The following is a 22,521-nucleotide window of genomic DNA, read 5'->3' as shown; positions in this document are numbered from 1 at the left end:
TATCACGGCGTGTCAGCTTGATGTCGGAGGAAAGCCCGAAGTGATGTAGGTCTTAGATGTTTACCACTTCGGTGAGACCCGTGAAGATCCGGAGTAGAATAGGTCTTCAGCAACCCATGCTTGCTGTAAAAAGCGACTATGCTTGTCGTAGGAGGCGACTAACAGGCTCGCTGACCTGGTTGATGCATGTCATCGATCCCAATCGTGTGGATCGATGCTCATGATGTCAATCACTGGATTGTCTGGTCCAGACTCGAATATTTACAGACTGCCGATATAGCTAGAATATTGCTGAGAGCGGCGTCAAACAACAAACAAACAAACCACTTCGGTGAAACCTATGAGCACAGGTATGGTGCTGACAAACCTAGAAACATAATCGGGGCAAACCGGGGGATTGGAACCCACAATCATAGGTTTTTGGAGTGTCCAAGGGACGCAACTCTTCACAGCGAATTTCGGCGCCTTAGACGATGGGGCCACCTGTGCCCCCCGAGGGAACATGTGACTTCTTCCTAACACTGTATTGAGTATTCCAACTCCACAGCGAAGCTGTGGCGAAAATAGCAGACAATAACAAGAAAACTTGAACACAGACTGATAGCGAGGGTCATCACTGTCATCAATGGATTAGTTTCCTTTGAGAAGCTTCAACTTATTTCAATGATTAATGAAAGTGCCGAAAAAGCATGTCATGGTTTCAGTTCAGGAGTGAATCCAACTCCTCGAGGTCAAAACAATAATAGCAAGAAAACACATAACAAATAATAATGGAAACAACAGCTTCGACACACTCCTTAGAAAACTGGGGAAGGGAGATAACTGTGTATGGACAGTGACATTTGGTATCTGGTCTATTCACAAAGGGAGACAACTGTCTAGACGATGCATTTGCAGTCACTGAACATGGGCCAGGAAATACATGCAACTAACATTACGGTTGGCCTCAGTTTGAATATTCCTACACCAATAAGCAGAGACATGGATTATAGAATTGTAACGCTGGAATAAATAATGTTTATCACAGTATATAATTACACATACATCCCCCAACACATGTAGATAACAATTATGTGACATGATTCACAGTCATGGTCACATCAGTCATACTCTCATATCATTCATATCACGCCGGTCATACTTTAATATCATTCATATCACGCCGGTCATACTTTTATATCATTCGTATCATTTCAGTCATACTTCAATATCATTCATATCATGACAGTCATACTTCAATATCATTTATATCATGTCGGTCATACTTTCAAACAATGTCTGAACATGAATTCTCCCCAATGACACAACCACTTCTCCCATCAAAGTCACTAGGAAGGATGACGGCTGATTCAAATCAAGATGACCGAGGCTGGCAAATGTCAGTATGATGGAGGGATGACCTTGGATGTTTGACCTTTGCCTAGAGACGGCCTTGACCCAAACCATGACATTTTGTATTCGAGAGTTTGTTTGATGAGTTCCTGCTCATCACGACTGAAGTGTAACAACATGGCGATAGCCTTCACCAGCTTCATTGCCTGAAACAGAGGACATCGGTTGAGTGAGTGAGTGAAACAGAGGACATCGGTGGAGTGAGTGAGTGAAACAGAGGACATAAGTGGGATGAGTGAGTGAAACGGAGGACATCAGGGAGTGAGTAAAACAGAGAACACTGGTGGGATAAGTGAGTGAAACAGAGGACATCGGCAAAGTAAGTGAGTGAAACAGGGAACATCGGTGCAGTGAGTGAGTGAAACAGAGGACATCGGTGCAGTGAGTGAGTAACACAGAGGACATCGATGGAGTGAGTGAGTGAAACAGAGGACATTAGTGGGATGAGTGAGTGAAACGGAGGACATCAGGGAGTGAGTAAAACAGAGGACATTGGTGGAGTGAGTGAGTGAAACAGAGGACATCAGTGGAGTGTGTGAAACAGGACATTGGTGGGATGAGTGAGTGGAACAGGAAATCGGTGGAGTGAAAGAGGGAAACAGAAGATTGGTTGAGTGAGTGAGGGAAACAGGAAATCGGTGGAGTGAATGAGGGAAACAGGACATCGGTGGAGTGAGTGAATGAAACGGGACATCAGTGGAGTGAGTGAGTGAAATAGAGGACATCAATGAAGTGAGTGAAATAGGAAATTGGTGGAGTGAGTGAGTGGAACAGGAAATTGGTGGAGTGAGTGAGTGAAACAGGAAATCAGAGGAGTGAGTGAAGAAAACAGGAAATCAGAGGAGAGAAAGAGTGAAATAATATGTTCCAGAAAATACTGCAAAAGAATAATTTTACCTGAGGTTTCACAAATTAAAAAAAAATATTCTGGATGTTCTGAGCAGTATGTCTTGGAACAGTGAGTAAAAACATCTGCTGTCACTAACATGGCCTCCCCTCACTAAATGATATAGTAAGCTAAGAGCTGTAGTCCTCTGTAAAACTTACTAAAGTGAAGCTATTTCAATCAGAGGCATATTACCGTTATAGGAAACAATGCTGTCACTGCTGTATATAGCTACTGACCTCAGACTCCCGACTCAGCATGAACTTCAGGATGACATGTTTGAGATACTGAAAGTTGACATCTTTGTCCAGCTCCTGCCGGATCCCCACTGTCCCGCTCCTGAGCTTGGCATCATCCTCATTTAGAATCCCTGACGCCGCCATCTGCACATGACTCTGACCCCTTGACCCTGACCCCAAGCCAGCTAACAACATGTCTGCTTGGAAGCGTCTGTTAGAGTCAAACTTTCTATTTGGCAGGGGTGAGTGCGAGTCGACCAGCTCGGAGGAGTCGTCGTTCGGGAGAGCCTGGACCTTGAGTTCCCGCTGCAGGGTGATCCTCAGGTCCTTTAGAGTCTGTTCCTGCTTCTTCAGGGCCTGCAGTGAGTGAGTGAGTGAGTGAGTGAGTGAGTGAGTTTGTTGTTGTTAAACGCAGCAATATTCCAGCTATATGACGGCGGTCTGTAAATAATCAAGTCTGGACCAGACAATCCAGTGATTGATGTCATGAGCATTGATCCATGCAATTGGGATATGATGAGACTTGCATCAACCAAGTCAGTGAGCCTGACCATCCGATCCCGTTAGCCGCCTCTTACGACAAGCACAGTCGCCTCTTAGGGCAAGCATGGGTTGCTGAAGATCCTATAAATTGCTACACTTGTATACCTCATGTACCTATGTCACATATGTCAACTGAATTAAAATCGAAGTATAAATAAGTGTGAAATAACTACAGCTTGAAGATCTGTGTACAGAGATAGAATGATGATCAATAAGGAAGTTTTTGAGCCATAAAATAATTGTGATATTAAAAAACCCACCAAAACAACCAACGAACAAAATCATCACAGTGAATTGTGGAATCTTAAATGGTTGGTTAGTTGGTTGTTGTTTAACACTGTACTCAGCAATATTCAAGCGGTCTGTAAATAATCTATTCTGGACCAGACAATTCAGTGATTGACATCATGAGTATCGATCCACGCAATTGGGATACGATGACATGCATCAACCAAGTCAGCGAGCCTGACCACCCGATCCTGTTTGTCGCCTTTTACAACAAGCATAGTCACCTTTTATGGCAAGCATGGGTTGTTTAAGACCTACTCTACCCGGAATCTTCGGGATCTTAAATGACCAGGGCAGATGGGAGGGGAGACAGAGCCTTGAACCAGGAAAGATGGGATGGTGAGACAGGGCCTTGAATCAGGGCAGAGGGGATGGTGAGACAGGGCCTTGAATCAGGGCAGAGGGGAGGTGAGACAGGGCCTTGAATCAGGGCAGAGGTAATGGTGAGACAGGGCCTTGAATCAGGGCAGAGGTAACGGTGAGACAGGGCCTTAAATCAGGGCAGAGGTAACGGTGAGACAGGGCCTTGAATCAGGGCAGAGGGGATGGTGAGACAGGGCCTTGAATCAGGGCAGAGGGGAGGTGAGACAGGGCCTTGAATCAGGGCAGAGGTAACGGTGAGACAGGGCCTTGAATCAGGGCAGAGGTAACGGTGAGACAGGGCCTTAAATCAGGGCAGAGGTAATGGTGAGACAGGGCCTTGAATCAGGGCAGAGGTAATGGTGAGACAGGGCCTTGAATCAGGGCAGAGGTAACGGTGAGACAGGGCTTTAAATCAGGGCAGAGGTAATGGTGAGACAGGGCCTTGAATCGGGGCAGAGGTAACGCTGAGACTGGGCCCTGAATCAGGGCAGAGGGGATGGTGAGACAGGGCCTTGAATCAGGGCAGAGGGGAGGTGAGACAGGGCCTTGAATCAGTGCAGAGGGGATGGTAAGACAGGGCCTTGAATCAGGGCATGTAGTAATCAGTAGATTCTCACTATTCAAGTCCATGGGTACTGGAGGGGTGAGTGACACAGTCACAAGTACTTAAGTAGTGCAACCCCCGGCTCTGTGTTGTAATAAAGCCTTAGAGGGAATAATGTCTTTCAGGTGCAAAAAACAGTAGAGGAAGTGAGCAAGTAAGTGAGTCGAGTATGGTGCTAACCCAGAACCCAAGGTAATAGGTTCCTGGTGTGCCCATGGGACGTAACTCAGCACACACAATTTCAGTGACTTACATGACTGGCCCCCCCATGTACATCTACATAAACATTCGAACTAAAATATACATATTTGTCAAAGGTATATTTTTTTTTTAAACGACACAGAGAAGACACACAACTAACCCTGTTCTTGTCTGTGAGCTGATTCTGCAGATCGGTAATCTCCGTCTGTAGCCCTCCCACTGTTGCCGTGGTGACCTGGTCTTCCGACTTCTCTGTCTCATAATCTGTACACTGAATAATGAAAAGAAACATACGACAAGGGGAACAATAATTTCCTCCAAATGTCCCCAAACTACAAAATACTATCCTCCTGAGACTTGAATGGGCACAACTAGGCCTCTGATAATGGTTAGAGGACACTCTTGCCTCTGTAAAACTTGTCAACATTTACAGGTAACAAGCAATTCCTGTATTTTTGTATTGATCAGAAACAACAGCAAATATCTGTACTTTTTCTGCCCAAACACTAATTCCACCAAAAAAAGGTGAGGTGAGGTGAAATGGGATTTAACGTCGCGTCCAAGATTATTGCACTTATATAGCGACGTCCACCAAAATAAGAGGAAATAGGATAATTTTCTCAACAGTCATCGTTCAGTGCCTGGAAAATAACTATTCTACATCCATATACCCCTTCAAAACAGTAAACACACACACCTGTTTGTGATATTGTGCTACTTTCTCCTCAAGCTGACTGACAGTCTGCTGCAAGGATGTGATTGTCTCCCCTTTCTCTCGGATTTCTGCCACCAGGTGGAGCTCCTTCTCAGCTGCCTGCTGTCTCCTGCTTTCTAGCTGTTGTGATAGTTCTGCGTTGCGCACCAACAGCTCATCCTTCTCTGAAAGTTGATCAAAACTTGAAGTTTACTTCACTAAGTCTATAAGGGTGAATACGTCCGACGCTCTGCAGCTATCAGGTATATGGAAAGTCATCCTAGTGGTAGATCTACTCTATATGTATGTAAAGTCAATTTAGTGGTTGATCTACTCTATATGTATGTAAAGTCAATTTAGTGGTTGATCAACTCTACATCTATGTAAAGTCTTCTTAGTGGGAGATCTACTCTATATGTATGTAAAGTCATCTTAGTGGGAGATCTACTCTATATGTTTGTAAAGTCATCTTAGTGGGTGATCTACTCTACATCTATATAAAGTCATCTTAGTGGGAGATCTACTCTATATGTATGTAAAGTCATCTTAGTGGGAGATCTACTCTATATGTATGTAAAGTCATCTTACTGGGAGATCTACTCTACATCTATGTAAAGTCATCTTAGTCGGAGATCTACTCTACAATTATGTAAAGTCATCTTAGTGGGAGATCTACTCTACATCTATGTAAGGTCATCTTAGTCGGAGATCTACTCTACATCTATATAAAGTAATCTTAGTGGGAGATCTACTCTACATCTATATAAAGTCATCTTAGTGGGAGATTTACTCTATATGTATATAAAGTCATCTTAGTGGGAGATCTACTCTATATGTATAAAGTCATCTTAGTGGAGATCTACTCTATATGTGTAAATTCATCTTAGTGGAGATCTTCTCTATATGTATGTAAAGTCATCTTAGTCGGAGATCTACTCTATATGTGTAAATTCATCTTAGTGGAGATCTACTCTATATGTATGTAAAGTCATCTTACTCGGAGATCTACTCTATATGTATGCAAAGTCATCTTAGTCGGAGATCTACTCTACAATTATGTAAAGTCATCTTAGTGGGAGATCTACTCAATATGTATGTAAAGTCATCTTAGTGGGAGTTCTCCACATCATTGTAAAGTCATCTTAGTGGGAGATCTACTCTATATGTATGTAAAGTCATCTTAGTCAGAGACCTTCTCTATATGTATGTAAAGTCATCTTAGTGGAGATCTACTCTATATGTGTAAAGTCATCTTAGTGGAGATCTACTCTATATGTATGTAAAATCAATTTAGTGGGAGACCTTCTCTATATGTGTAAAGTCATCTTAGTGGAGATCTACTCTATATGTATGTAAAGTCAATTTAGTGGAGACCTTCTCTATATGTATGTAAAGTCATCTTAGTGGAGATATACTTTATATGTATGTAAAGTCAATTTAGTGGAGACCTTCTCTATATGTATGTAAAGTCAATATAGTGGTTGATCTACTCTATATGTATGTAGGGATCATATGATAATAATAGATATCCATGATATATAGTCTTGATAGATAAAGGTCTCTAGAGATATCTATTAGAGATATGCATGAGAGATATCCATGAGAGATATCCATGAGAGACATCCATCACGGATGGTATCACCTACCCTTATTACTCTCCTTCAGTTCTGCCTGCCCTGACTTGAGGTTCCTCTTCAGGTTCTCCAGTGTTGCCGTCACCGACTGCACCTCCACCTCCAGACCAGACACCTGCTCACACAAGACATCACTCAAGCTTTGCCGGGACAGAGTGTGGTGACCTATGCATTCCTGCTAACTCTAAACATTACCAGTCCCACCCAATATTTGTCAGTCCCAACTTTGAACAAATAAAAATCGTATAAAATTTACCTGGTTTTAATTCTTTCAACTTCAATTTCAAAGCAATGTACTTTCATGGATGACAAATTCAGTGATGTCCCTTCTGAAGTAACTTGTTTAGATTTATATATTATTCCCACAAAGTTAAATCACTGTTTTCTCTCTTTGTCCTGAACATTTCACTTTGATGACTGGGTCACTACAAATAGATACTTAACACAGACACAAAGCTGAATATTATTTCCTTGCACTAAAAATAGATAACGGGAAACCCTGATGATAACAGAAAAGCTGACTTTGTTCGAAAAGTATACATTTTTGACTATCAACGATGTTTTGTTCAACAACAAAGATTTACAAGATACCTGGGTACCTTATTTGCTGGTCCACAGGGACTGGGAGTCACAAGAATTACCAGTCCAAGCCTAAATTTACTAGTAAAAAACTGGTAACTACCAGTAAACGGAAACACTGGCTCGTCACACATGGGTACAATATGTGATGACTGTTACTTGTGCCCTCCCTGGCTGGAGTATTGCTTAAAGAGGCATAAATCCACAATCACTGACTCATGTTTAGGAATATAACATGGATAAAGAACTCATGACGCTGAGTCAACACCCACCTTCTCCAGTAGCGTGGTCTCACTCTGACGTTTGTCCTCCATGGATGTCTGCAGCCTTGAACTCTCCTCCATCTTGTCGGCGTACTCCGTCTGGAAGCAGAATGTCAATGTGTTACTCCTATTTCCTGCCCTTGTCAATATTTGGACATCTAAAATATTTCTCTTGATGTAATCTATCATTTGTCTTTAGTTTATTTTGTTAAACTGAGCTGTTGGATTGGATGTTGATATCCAAACCTCCAGTACCCCCCCCCCCCTGTGGTCCCCCCTCACCTGTATCCTGTATCCTCCAGTGATCCCCCCCCCCACCTGTATCCTCCAGTGATCCCCCCCCTCACCTGTATCCTCCAGTGATCCCCCCCCTCACCTGTATCCTCCAGTGATCCCCCCTCACCTGTATGCTCTAGTGGTCCCCCCTCACCTGTATCCTGCTGTGGTCCCCCCCTCACCTGTATCCTGCTGTGGTCCACCTCCAGTGTCTTCAGCTGCTTCTCCAGCTTCATGTGTTCCTCCAGAACCTCCTGCTCCCTCGCCTCCAGCTGAGCCTGACACACAGACAGACCATGTGTCAGTCATCACCACATGTCAGTCATCACCATGTGTCAGTCATCACCACATGTCAGTCATCACCACATGTCACTCATCACCACATGACACTCATCACCATATGTCACTCATCACCATATGTCACTCATCACCACATGTCACTCATCACCACACAACACACATCACCATATGTCACTCATCACCATGTGTCACTCATCACCATGTGTCACTCATCACCATGTGTCACTCATCACCACGTGTCACTCATCACCACATGTCATTCATCACCATGTGTCACTCATCACCACGTGTCACTCATCACCACATGTCACTCATCACCATATGTCACTCATCACCACATGTCACTCATCACCACACAACACACATCACCATATGTCACTCATCACCACGTGTCACTCATCACCATGTGTCACTCATCACCATGTGTCACTCATCACCACATGTCACTCATCACCATATGTCACTCATCACCACACGACACTCATCACCATATGTCACTCATCACCACATGTCACTCATCATAACATGTCACTCATCACCACACGTCACTCATCACCACACGACACTCATCACCATGTGTCACTCATCATCATGTGTCACTCATCACCACATGTAACTCATCACCATGTGTCACTCTTCACCATGTGTCACTCATCACCACATGTCACTCATCACCAAGTGTCACTCATTACCATGTGTCACTCATCACCAAGTGTCACTCATCACCATGTGTCACTCATCACCACATGTCACTTATCACCACGTGTCACTCATCACCATATGTCACTCATCACAACATGTCACTCATCACAACATGTCACTCATCACCACACGTCACTCATCACCACACAACACTCATCACCATGTGTCACTCATCACCATATGTCACTCATCACCATATGTCACTCATCACCACATGTCACTCATCACCACACAACACACATCACCATATGTCACTCATCACCATGTGTCACTCATCACCATGTGTCACTCATCACCATGTGTCACTCATCACCACGTGTCACTCATCACCATATGTCACTCATCACCATGTGTCACTCATCACCACGTGTCACTCATCACCACATGTCACTCATCACCATATGTCACTCATCACCACATGTCACTCATCACCACACAACACACATCACCATATGTCACTCATCACCACATGTCACTCATCACCATGTGTCACTCATCACCATATGTCACTCATCACCACATGTCACTCATCACCATATGTCACTCATCACCACACGACACTCATCACCATATGTCACTCATCACAACATGTCACTCATCACAACATGTCACTCATCACCACATGTCACTCATCACCACATGACACTCATCACCATATGTCACTCATCACCATATGTCACTCATCACCACATGTCACTCATCACCACACAACACACATCACCATATGTCACTCATCACCATGTGTCACTCATCACCATGTGTCACTCATCACCATGTGTCACTCATCACCACGTGTCACTCATCACCACATGTCATTCATCACCATGTGTCACTCATCACCACGTGTCACTCATCACCACATGTCACTCATCACCATATGTCACTCATCACCACATGTCACTCATCACCACACAACACACATCACCATATGTCACTCATCACCACATGTCACTCATCACCATGTGTCACTCATCACCACATGTCACTCATCACCATGTGTCACTCATCACCATGTGTCACTCATCACCATGTGTCACTCATCACCACATGTCACTCATCACCAAGTGTCACTCATTACCATGTGTCACTCATCACCACGTGTCACTCATCACCACATGTCACACATCACCAAGTGTCACTCATTACCATGTGTCAGTCATCACCAAACGTCACTCATCAGCACACGTCACTCATCACCATATGTCACTAACATATCACGATCATATTCCTTCAGTGAAGATTGAAGGAATGAACCCACATCCCTTATACAAACACTCTGCCCTACAACAACACCAAAGATTGAACTTGTCAAATGCATCACCATGCAGACAGCAGATCGCCTTGTCAACAACACAAATGTCTGCCTCATCTCAGCATCCTTACAACAAACCATATAACAAAGTACAGCCTGGGTGCTAAACAATACATGACAGTCAGCGACAGTTAGTATCCCACTCCTTCAGGATAAGATAAACTTTGGCTTAGTTCAGTGTAACTCTCTGCATCCTATCATGACCCCGATGTCTTTGAACTAACTATTTTCTGGTCAGCTTCATTCTTCATATGGTCTCTGGCTGTCTCCATCTCCATCAGCTGGGTCTCCAGGGCAGTGATCTTGGCCCGGAGTCCGGACTCGCTGTCAATTGCATTCAGCCTTGCCTTCTGGAGCTCCACCTCAAGCTCATGCTTCTGGAGACAGCGAGTAGACATTGTTAGACTGTACACAGGGTTAGCAAACAAGAGTCATTACAAGATGACAAATCTGTCCCCGACAGATTCGAAAGAACAAATCATCTGACTGTTATAGTAAGTCCAACTTGATTAGAAAATTTCTATTAATCCATATGCAAGAGTATTTATTGAGCTATCAAAACAATAACATGGAATTGGGATTCGGATCTTGTTTTGCTATGTCAGAGTCAAAGTCAAACGTGTTGGCATGAAAACGGAAAAAATAAAATTTAACAAATCCCTAAATAGCAAAAGGCACCAGTTGACAACCTAGTCTTTGTGTGTGCAGAGTTCATGAAAGAATACCTACCGGTACTAGTTTTAGAGATATGACAATTTTTTTTATTATGGACGGACAGACAAGCTGATTACTATATCTCCCCATATTACATACCGGGGCTTAACAATGAGTAGACAGTGTGAGTAGACGGTGAACAGTGTAAGAAGAGTGTAGGCAATGTCAGAAGAGTATAGAAAAGAGAAAGAAAGAAATACAGTGTCATTAGACATTAGACACTGTCAGCAGGCACAGCACGAGTAGACTGTAGTGTTAGAAGAACAACGAAATACAGTAGAGTCAGTAGACAGAATACAGTATTAGGCACAGTGTCAGGAGAACAAAGTAGAACACTGTCAGTAGATAGAAATACAGAGTACCAGGCCCACCTGCTTCTCATACTGCCTGTCCTTCTGACTGGCCAGCTCCCAGCTCTCAAAGGCCCGCTTCTCTGCATCCTCCACACTGTGTTGCAGCTCCTCTATCTGAAGGCAGGGACAGATGGAGGGTATGACTTCAGAGGTTGTACAGGGTCACAGACAGGGAGCACCTGCATGCATCTCACAGACAGGGGGCATCTGCATGCATCTCACAGACAGGAAGCACCTGCATGCATCTCACAGACAGGGGGCACCACATGACATCACCCACATGCATCTCACAGACAGGGGCACCTGCATGCATCTCACAGACAGGGGGCACCTGCATGCATCTCACGGACAGGGGGCACCTGCATGCACCTCACACACGGGCACCTGCATGCATCTCACACACGGGCACCTGCATGCATCTCACACATGGGCACCTGCATGCATCTCACACACGGGCACCTGCATGCATCTCACAGACAGGGGGCACCACATGACATCATATGCATACATCTCACACAAAGGGGCACCTGCATACATCTCACGGACAGGGGGCACCTGCATGCATCTCACAGACAGGGGGCACCTGCATGCATCTCACAGACAGGGGGCACCACATGACAACACCTGCATACATCTCACAGAGAGGGGGGCACCTGCATGCATCTCACAGACAGGGGGCACCTGCAAGCATCTCACAGACAGGGGGCACCTGCAAGCATCTCACAGACAGGGGGCACCACATGACAACACCTGCATACATCTCACAGAGAGGGGGGCACCTGCATGCATCTCACAGACAGGGGGCACCTGCATGCATCTCACAGAGAGGGGGGCACCACATGACATCACCTGCATATATCTCACAGACAGGGTGCACCTGCATGCATCTCATAGACAGGGTGCACCTGCATGCATCTCACAGACAGGGTGCACCTGCATACATCTCACAGACAGGGAACACCTGCATGCATTTCACAGACTGGAGTATTGCTGTTATCAGCAGAGATATCCCCATATTGTAACAATGTAACAGAGGCAATGCTTGTGAGGGAGTTTTACTGTTATCAGCTTAGATTTTCCTACATTGTAACAATGTAACAGAGGCAATGCTTGTGAGGGAGTTTTACTGTTATCAGCTCAGATATTCCTACATTGTAACAATGTAACAGAGGCAATGCTTGAAGGGGAGTTTTACTGTTATCAGCTCAGATATTCCTACATTGTAACAATGTAACAGAGGCAATGCTTGTGAGGGAGTTTTACTGTTATCAGCTAAGATATTCCTACATTGTATCAATGTAACAGTGGCAATGCTTGAAGGGGAGTTTTACCGTTATTAGGCCAGGTATTCCTACATTGTTACAATGTAACAGAGGCAATGCTTGAAGGGGAGTTTTACTGTTATCAGCTCAGATATTCCTACATTGTAACAATGTAACAGAGGCAATGCTTGAAGGGGAGTTTTACTGTTATCAGCTCGGATATTCCTACATTGTAACAATGTAACAGAGGCAATGCTTGAAGGGGAGTTTTACTGTTATCAGCTCAGATATTCCTACATTGTAACAATGTAACAGAGGCAATGCTTGAAGGGGAGTTTTACTGTTATCAGCTCAGATATTCCTACGTTGGAACAATGTAACAGAGGCAATGCTTGAAGGGGAGTTTTACTGTTATCAGCTCAGATATTCCTACGTTGTAACTATGTAACAGAGGTTATGGTTCTGGGAACAGTGGCAAAGTTCTCAGTGAGACCAGGAACCACACCAGGCAGCAAACACATCTGAAATACCATGTGACATTGCCAGTGCACGCATCATCAATAACATGAGCAGGGTCTATGAGTAATGTCAGATATCAGGCACCTCTGTGAGGTGCAGTGTTGGCCCTTCATACCAGCACATGACACTACAGGATCTACAACATATACAAACCTCCATGCTACAAATCAAACCAAACATTGTTTCCAAACACATTAGGTTTGGGGACAAACCTGTTTATGAAAGTTTTCTTGCATGTTTTCACAGTCATGTTGTAGATTGGCCATCTCCTCATTATCCTCAACTATTTTAACGTTGAGGTGAGAAATCTGAAATGAACGTCAGTCGTGCACAGTTTCCAGGTACAAGAGGCTGTGTTTGACACTAATCACCACAAACTTGTTTAAATGTGGAATCTTGTGACTGGGACTACTTTCCTCACTTTCCTTGCTCAGTGACAGGAAGTGCCAGGAACCAAACAGGCTGCAATCTTTGAATTTGTATTCCTTACCATGATTCAAAACGTGACATAATATAATTTAATGTTTTGTATCATGTGAATTATTCCTGCATTATAAACAAGTTTGTGGAAACAGTGGACAAAGATCAAACAGGGTAATTGCGAAAGAAAACACTACACACAAAGTGACCACGCTCACGGGATTTGAAAAAATTAATACTGTTTTATTATTGATGTTTTCATTTCAATTTGAAAGCCTAACTATTGCCAGAACATGAACGACAGACCCAAACTGTACAGTGACTCCTTACGTCAAGTGACAGCAACTTTATCAAGGGCCAGGAATTGTTCACTGATTCTTGTAAAGTTCTTGAAGACAATACAAAATAAAACGGAGTGAGTGAGTGAGTGAGTTTGGTTTTACGCCGCTTTTAGCAATATTCCAGCAATTTCACGGCGGGGGACACCAGGAATATGGATGTAGCCAGGTGGGAATACTAACACTGATCGATTATCAAGGGCATAAAATGTCCATCAACTGTCTGCATCTGTAACCGCTAGTCCTAAGCCCGAATCTCGTAACATTTTGTTTGGACCATGCAAAAACACTAAAATATACAGGAAATGATGCTAAAAGCCAAGACTGGGAGCAACAGTTTTTTACCCAAACTGCATATGGTAAATCAAAAATATATATTTCTGTTGAGTATTCAACGATCCTTTCTATCATAATTACGTAAATAAGGCAAAAGAGAGGGCTCAATAAACAGTGATAATTTGCTGACTGATTCCTGTTAATGTTGAACAGCAGATGTTTACAGCAATCAGTGAGCATGTGGTCAGCTTGTGGAGTGTGGTGTGACAGCAGATAACAGAGCAGGACATAACACAGTTCACAGTCTCATACCGGAAGTCGACAGCAGAAGCATACCCTCACTTGACATACCCTCACAAGTGAGTGTTTAAACCAACATTAAGCTATAGTTCTAACACTGTAGGTTACTGTTAACATTACCACTTTTGGAAGTATTTCAGTTATTATACATTGTATCAGCTTAAAGTGGGAGAAAAACCCCAAAATGGGTGACTGAATTGGGCTGAAAGTTGCTTTGAACTGTTCTTCATACAGATCCTGGTGTGTGAGCTTACTCTTTGACATATATCACACTGGTGACCCCCTCAGGCAAAGGTACGAAGCTGACAAACCAAATCTCAGCAGATCTGGATTCAAACCCATGATCATCAGATTCTGGCACAGCTAAAGGACACAACTCTGCGCCATGAATGTAGGCAGCTTTGACCACTAGTCCTCCCAATCTCTAATGCAGCATAGTGCAGACAGGCGATACCACAATGTTCTTACATGACAGTCAATGGGCTCTAGAGTTAACACACTTGCAGCTCCAGGGAAGATCCGGGGTAGAATAGGTCTTCAGCAAACCATACTTGCCGTAACTGGTGACTATGCTTGCCATAAGGGGTGACTAATAGGATCAGGTGGTCTGACTCGCTGACTTGGTTGATGCATGTCATCGTATCCCAATTTTGTGGATTGATGCTCATGATGTCAATCACTGGATTGTCTGGTCCAGAGTTCAGTGTTAAACAACAAACAAACAGACAACACACATTTGCAGGGAGCTGTAGTTGTATCTTAGGTAGTAGATCAGGAGTCCCCTTGGTAGGCAAATCGGGAAAATTGTCATTTTATTCAAAATCTGGATTTTTTACAAGTTCTCATTATCCTGGACTTCAGGTATTTAAACATTGCATTCAATGCAATGATGTTAAACTAATGAAGCCTCTTCCCCTATACTGGTCCAGTTGATAGAGAAATACAAGTCTCCTCTACAAAGCCAAATACAAGCTGTAACTTTAGTAGCATGACTTGCTTAATTCTAATTTAGGAACGTAAGTGACACTTGTGTCGAATATCGGCCTCCAAGAAGGTCCAGATAAACCCCTGGCATGTCCAATAACCTTGGACATCTAACCACCTGGTGTCAAACATGCCCATGATTAAGCCAACTCACTATCAGGTGTTCAACATAGCCATTACACAATCAGACCACCTGGTGTCAAATACAGCCATAACAGATCATCCCACCACCTGGTGTCAAACATGGCCATGATTAAGCCAACTCACTATCAGGTGTTCAACATAGCCATTACACAATCAGACCACCTGGTGTCAAATACAGCCATAACAGACCATCCCACCACCTGGTGTCAAACATGGCCATGATTAAGGCAACTCACCACCAGGTGTTCAACATAGCCATTACACAATCAGACCACCTGGTGTCAAATACAGCCATAACAGACCATCCCACCACCTGGTGTCAAACATGGCCATGATTAAGGCAACTCACCACCAGGTGTTCAACATAGCCATTACACAATCAGACCACCTGGTGTCAAATACAGCCATAACAGACCATCCCACCACCTGGTGTCAAACATGGCAATGATGCAGACCACCTCGCTATTGTGCAAGGAGACCAACCCGTGTTGAACACCCATTATGCAATCAGACCACCTGGTGTTGAACAGGGACTTGTTACAATGATCGTATTGATGGGTCATGCAAGTTATTAGCAGTTTAACAAAAATCGTAAACGTTTAAAACAAAACAAGTTGTTACATCATGCTGAAACATACAATCTCGCTAGTGCTAGGACAGTGAACTGTGTTACGTAGGAATGTCAACAAAATGGAAAATCATCAAACTGCAGTTATATTCACACAACTATACGCAAACAGAAATACTACATGTCACACAACTATATGCAAACAGAAATACTGCATGTCACACAACTATATGCAAACAGAAATACTGCATGTCACACAACTATATGCAAACAGAAATACTGCATGTCACACAACTATATGCAAACAGAAATACTGCATGTCACACAACTATATGCAAACAGAAATACAGCATATTACTTGTAGCACAACTACTTGTTATAGTTACTTGTAACACAACTACTTGTTATAAGAAAACAAACTCAGACTGATCATGCTGCTTTTTTAAGGTGAAGACAACCAAATGACAATGGTGTTATTCAAAGTTAAAAAGCATTTGGGGTTAACTTATTATGAATGAGATAAGCAAACAACAAATGATGTAAGCGGACTAACAAAGCTGGTGGAAAATGCTAAACTGCAGCTGCCACCTCCAAGTCCCCTGTCAGCACCACTCCTCGCAACAATCATTGAACCATGGAAGTACAATTACAATATCATACTGATACAATGAAATAAACTGTTTAAGTTCAAAGAATTGTTGTTCATTATCTTTAATAATTAAAATGTTTAATCAAAAGCGTTCAGACGAAAACCTACTGAAGGTGAGATTAGGGTGACATCTGAATGTACAATATATAAGTTATCATCGGACTGGTGATGAACTCTAACCAACATCTCTGGAGTAGCTGAGACGGGGGCTGGATGTCGTGGAGGGTGAGGGGGGAGTGTTGGACGTGGAGGATGGTCAGCATATGCTACACGTGAGACTACTGCAACACACACAGGGACACATGCAAGCTGGACTTGGACTGACATCCATTAGTTACCATGGCTACCAGTGTTATTGGCCAACTAGTACATATAGTATTCTGTGAAATATTTGTCACATCATGATAGGACAAGTGAGTTGTTAGTTACCTCCCCTGGGTGAAATACAGCACTGGAGAATAATCTATTCCCTGTGACACCGAACACATGTTTCCAAACACATGTTAATGACCAATCACCTGTATCGCATGAAACTCTTACTAGAGAACACGCACGTGTTTTGTATGAAGAATGTACTAGTGAACAAGCACCTGTTGTGTATGAAGAACATACTAGAGAACAAGCACCTGCTGTGTATGAAGAACGTACTAGAGAACAAGCACCTGTTGTTATGAAGAAAGACTAGTGAACAAGCACCTGCTGATCTTCCCCGACCACCTGAGCAGGCATTGTGACCACCCAATACTCATTCCCTGCCATACTTCTGGAGTGTTAGTCACGTGTGTGCTGATGCTCCAACAGCAAGATCAGTGTTGTAAGTGAAGATGATGATGCTCCCACCTGTAGTGATGCCCAAGTAAGACTCACCTGTTCCTCCAGATGTGTGATCTTGTCACTCCACGTTGACTTGATGTCGGTCAGCTGTTGACGACTCTCGGTCAGCTTGTGCTCCAAACTGTCACGCTGCAAACAAATTGAAATTAATTTTGTATATGGTCTTTTGAATTTGGAATATCCAGTTGCCTGAACAACTGAGAGATCAACACGTGATTGTTCAGTGAGTTAAACAGTATTTCAGTCCTATCATGGGATGTCAGCGTTGTGTGGGGGGCAAGCCCAAAGTGATACAGGTCCTACAGCAAGGCATTTACCCCAATATGAGTTTGCTGCATAAAAACCAAGAATAATCACCACAAATCTGGGATTTAGCGGATTCTGGCATGACTAAGGGGAGCAACTCTGCTTTGCAACTTGTGGCAGCTTAGAAACTGGGACACATGTGCCCCTAATTGTTGAGATTATCATATGGTCAAGGCTATTATATTGTCAACAAATGTTTAAATTAAAACTACCTCTACTTCAATGGCCTTGACCCTGTCGTCCCCCGACAGTGTGTGGTCATGTGACCGCTGTTCCAGCATCTTGATGCGTTCTTGAAGCTGTTCAATGTGGTCATCCTTCTCAGAGATAAGCTTGCTGGTCTATACACAAAAAACCATCATACCATGGAATGGGTAAATTTCACATAAATTTTCACACAAAATAAAAATATATAATAGGCTGGTGACATGGCATTGTGACATATATGTTACGCTTCACTCTGAACCATGTATGTTATTTTATTGTTTTTATTGTGTATGAGGTTGCCTTTAGCCCTTAGTGCATTTAAGTATATGTTAACAGATAACTGAAGAAGTCAACTATTGTTCACAAAGAAGTACCGGTACTCCTTCTAATAAAGGGAGACAACATCTTGTAATAAAAGAAGACAACATCTTGTAATAAAGGGAGACAACACCTTGTAATAAGGGAAGACAACACCTGGTAATAAAGGGAGACAACATCTTGTTATAAAGGGAGACAACACCTTGTAATAAAGGGAGACAACACCTTGTAATAAAGGGAGACAACACCTTGTAATAAAAGGAGACAACACCTTGTAATAAAGGGAGACAACATCTTGTAACAAGTTAGCAATATTCCAGCAATATCACGGCGAGGGACACCAGAAATGGGCTTCACACATTGTACCCATGTCGGGAATCGAACCCGGGTCTTCGGTGTGACGAGCGAACACTTTAACCACTAGGCTACCCGACCAAAGGGAGACAACACCTTGTCACAAAGGGAGACAACACCTTGTAATAAAGGGAGACAACACCTTGCAATGAAGGGAGACAACTTCCATCGACCCAGCTCACCTTGTTCTTATGGACTTCTGAGCTCCTTTGCAAAGCCTTGTGCTCGTTCTCCTGCTCGGAATATTCTGCAGTCAGTTTTGACATCTGGTTAATTTTCTGTAATAAATAGGTTCCGAAATAACAAGGTGGATATTCAAAGTCGTTAAATCATTCAAGTCACAAGTGACAGGAAAAGCAGTTAAGTATTTACCAACCCTACATATATTCACAGTATTTACCAACCCTACATATATTCACAGTATTTACATACCCTACGTATATTCACAGTATTTACCAACCCTACATATATTCACAGTATTTACCAACCCTACAGATATTCATGTATTCACCAACCCTACAGATATTCCTGTATTCACCAAACCTACAGATATTCCTGTATTCACCAACCCTACAGATATTCCTGTATTCACCAACCCTACAGATATTCATGTATTCACCAAACCTACAGATATTCATGTATTCACCAACCCTACAGATATTCCTGTATTCACCAACCCTACAGATATTCATGTATTCACCAAACCTACAGATATTCATGTATTCACCAACCCTACAGATATTCATGTATTCACCAACCCTACAGATATTCATGTATTCACCAACCCTACAGATATTCCTGTATTCACCAACCCTACAGATATTCATGTATTCACCAAACCTACAGATATTCATGTATTCACCAACCCTACAGATATTCATGTATTCACCAACCCTACAGATATTCATGTATTCACCAACCCTACAGATATTCATGTATTCACCAACCCTACAGATATATGGTGTATACACGTCTGCAGCTACACACGTGCACAGACTGACCTACCGCAGTTAGTTGCGAGTTCACTTCATCCAGACGCTTCTGAAACACGGCCTTCTCCGTCGTCATGACACCAACCACATTCATGTGCTGCTCATTGACTTCCGTCAGACGAGTACTGATGCAGATTGACAGAAAACAGTGAGAAAGGAAACAAACGGATTCACGGTAAACTCCTTAATGCATGTAGTAATTTCTCTCAATAAATAATATGCCTAATCTTTCTTGTTTGGACTAGCGTTGTGAAGTAGCAAGTTATTTTCCCTGAGTGAGTGTCAAACATTACTACCCATATCGAAGCAGACAACATCAGAGTTGAACTCCCCCCACATTGCAAAAGACATCAAGGACACAATAATATCAGAATATTTGTGAAAAAATAAACATTTGTTGATTAAAGATTTCAAAATCCCCCACAAGGAGAACATATTTTGCACCTAAACGATCATGCATGAAGTCTTCTGCTTTAAAAAAATGTAAGAAGAGCTTGACTGGTTGTTCGTTTCAAGTTCAGGTTCGAGAAGGAGATGATGACGTCCCAAGACGAAGCTATGGTGCCAAATGGATCCAGGGTGTTAATCAAAATAGAATGGAGACATCACATACAGACATCATACACTGAAAACTCAAGGTGATGAACCATGGGGAAGGCAGGCAACAACTCACTTCTCTTTCTCCAGTTCCTCCATTTTAGTTTTAAGGTTTGTGAGTTGATTCTGAGCTTCATTGAGAGATTTCTCCGTTTCTCGATGTTTGTCTGTGATTGATGTCAGCTCGCCTCGACACTGGGACAAATCCTCCTGCGTGATCAGCAGCTGCAACATCAAAAGCTTACTATCTGTTCTCAGAACAACAAGTCATATGTTCAAATACACAACACGTCATCCGTCCTAATACAGAGCACATTCAGCTTTCAAACATATACAAAAACAAATGGACAGATCATAGATAAAGGTTTGGGACACCTACCATGTGTTTGACTTTGGCCAGCTAGTGGATGGTGAGTCACGGACACCTACCATCTGTTTGACTTTGGCCAGCTCCTGGGTGGTGAGTCTCGGACACCTACCATGTGTTTTACTTTGGCCCGGTTCCTGGGTGACGAGTATTTGGACACCTACCATGTATTTGAGTTTGGCCAGCTAGTGGGTGGTGAGTCACGGACACCTACCATGTATTTCAGTTTGGCCAGCTAGTGGGTGGTGAGTCACGGACATCTACCATGTGTTTGACTTTGGCCAGCTAGTGGGTGGTAAGTCACGGACACCTACAATGTGTTTGTCTTTGGCAAGCTAGTGAGTGGCGAGTCTTGGACACCTACCCTGTGTTTGACTTTGGCCAGCTACTGGGTGGTGAGTCACAGACACCTACCATGTGTTTTACTTTGGCCAGCTAGTGGGTGGTGAGTCACAGACACCTACCATGTGTTTGACTTTGGCCAGCTAGTGGATGGTGAGTCACAGACACCTACCATGTGTTTGACTTTGGCCAGCTAGTGGGTGGTGAGTCACGGACATCTACCATGTGTTTGACTTTGGCCAGCTAGTGGGGGTGAGTCACGGACACCTACAATGTGTTTGTCTTTGGCAAGCTAGTGAGTGGCGAGTCTTGGACACCTACCCTGTATTTGACTTTGGCCAGCTACTGGGTGGTGAGTCACGGACATCTACCATGTGTTTGACTTTGGCCAGCTAGTGGATGGTGAGTCACAGACACCTACCATGTGTTTTACTTTGGCCAGCTAGTGGGTGGTGAGTCACAGACACCTACCATGTGTTTGACTTTGGCCAGCTAGTGGATGGTGAGTCACAGACACCTACCATGTGTTTGACTTTGGCCAGCTAGTGGGTGGTGAGTCACGGACATCTACCATGTGTTTGACTTTGGCCAGCTAGTGGGGGTGAGTCACGGACACCTACAATGTGTTTGTCTTTGGCAAGCTAGTGAGTGGCGAGTCTTGGACACCTACCCTGTATTTGACTTTGGCCAGCTACTGGGTGGTGAGTCACGGACATCTACCATGTGTTTGACTTTGGCCAGCTAGTGGATGGTGAGTCACAGACACCTACCATGTATTTGACTTTGGTCAGCTAGTGGGTGGTGAGTCACGGACACCTACCATGTATTTGAGTTTGGCCAGCTAGTGGGTGGTGAGTCACGGACATCTACCATGTGTTTGACTTTGGCCAGCTAGTGGGTGGTGAGTCACGGACACCTACCATGTATTTGAGTTTGGCCAGCTAGTGGGTGGTGAGTCACGGACACCTACAATGTGTTTGTCTTTGGCAAGCTAGTGAGTGGCGAGTCTTGGACACCTACCCTGTGTTTGACTTTGGCCAGCTAGTGGGTGGTGAGTCACAGACACCTACCATGTGTTTGACTTTGGCCAGCAAGTGGATGGTGAGTCACAGACACCTATCATGTGTTTCTTTGGCCAGTTCCTGGGTAGCGAGTCGGACACCTACCATGTGTTTGACTTTGGCCAGTTCCTGGGTTGTGAGACCTTGCACCTCATCCTGTTCTTCCTCCCGCTGAAACAGCCGGTGTTTGTAATCTTCCTCTTGCTTAAGGTTGGCTGCCAACTCTGTGTTCCTCTGTAATACACATCAACACACACAGTTCATTCAGGTGGCATAGGACATCAGACAACATTCTCCTTATTTCTGACATACCAACTTTACAACAAAACATAACTGGGTT

The 22,521-nt window shown here is 43.5% G+C and overlaps 2 protein-coding genes across 2 annotated transcripts in view; both read right to left on the bottom strand.

Annotated features, from left to right (window-relative positions):
- Positions 1-564: 564 nt before the first annotated feature.
- The window catches only part of LOC139459929 (golgin subfamily A member 1-like), a 31,566-nt gene continuing 9,609 nt past the window's right edge, over positions 565-22,521 (bottom strand). Inside the window, exons 8-23 of the mRNA XM_071241664.1 lie at positions 22,287-22,415; positions 20,488-20,636; positions 19,828-19,939; positions 19,005-19,100; positions 18,156-18,284; positions 17,671-17,766; positions 13,337-13,432; positions 11,362-11,457; positions 10,501-10,653; positions 8,145-8,240; positions 7,696-7,785; positions 6,857-6,959; positions 5,214-5,395; positions 4,677-4,787; positions 2,518-2,874; positions 565-1,538 (exon numbers count right to left, since the gene is read on the bottom strand). Of these exons, the coding sequence (XP_071097765.1) occupies positions 1,380-1,538; positions 2,518-2,874; positions 4,677-4,787; positions 5,214-5,395; positions 6,857-6,959; positions 7,696-7,785; positions 8,145-8,240; positions 10,501-10,653; positions 11,362-11,457; positions 13,337-13,432; positions 17,671-17,766; positions 18,156-18,284; positions 19,005-19,100; positions 19,828-19,939; positions 20,488-20,636; positions 22,287-22,415 (2,154 nt within the window). The 3' untranslated portion in view covers positions 565-1,379. The remainder of the gene's footprint in view (positions 1,539-2,517; positions 2,875-4,676; positions 4,788-5,213; positions 5,396-6,856; positions 6,960-7,695; positions 7,786-8,144; positions 8,241-10,500; positions 10,654-11,361; positions 11,458-13,336; positions 13,433-17,670; positions 17,767-18,155; positions 18,285-19,004; positions 19,101-19,827; positions 19,940-20,487; positions 20,637-22,286; positions 22,416-22,521) is intronic.
- On the bottom strand, positions 19,284-19,769 carry LOC139459386 (uncharacterized; the record flags this gene model as incomplete). The annotated part of the gene is made up of 1 exon (XM_071240843.1): positions 19,284-19,769. A coding segment is annotated over one exon (486 nt), but the record flags the coding sequence as incomplete, so codon positions are not given.

This window comes from Haliotis cracherodii, unplaced genomic scaffold (assembly GCF_022045235.1).
Source record: "Haliotis cracherodii isolate W230 unplaced genomic scaffold, xgHalCrac1.p SCAF_13, whole genome shotgun sequence".
Classification (NCBI taxonomy): domain Eukaryota; kingdom Metazoa; phylum Mollusca; class Gastropoda; order Lepetellida; family Haliotidae; genus Haliotis; species Haliotis cracherodii.
The sequence above is the reverse complement of the archived record's forward strand: the minus strand, read 5'-3'. Positions and strand labels throughout refer to the sequence as shown.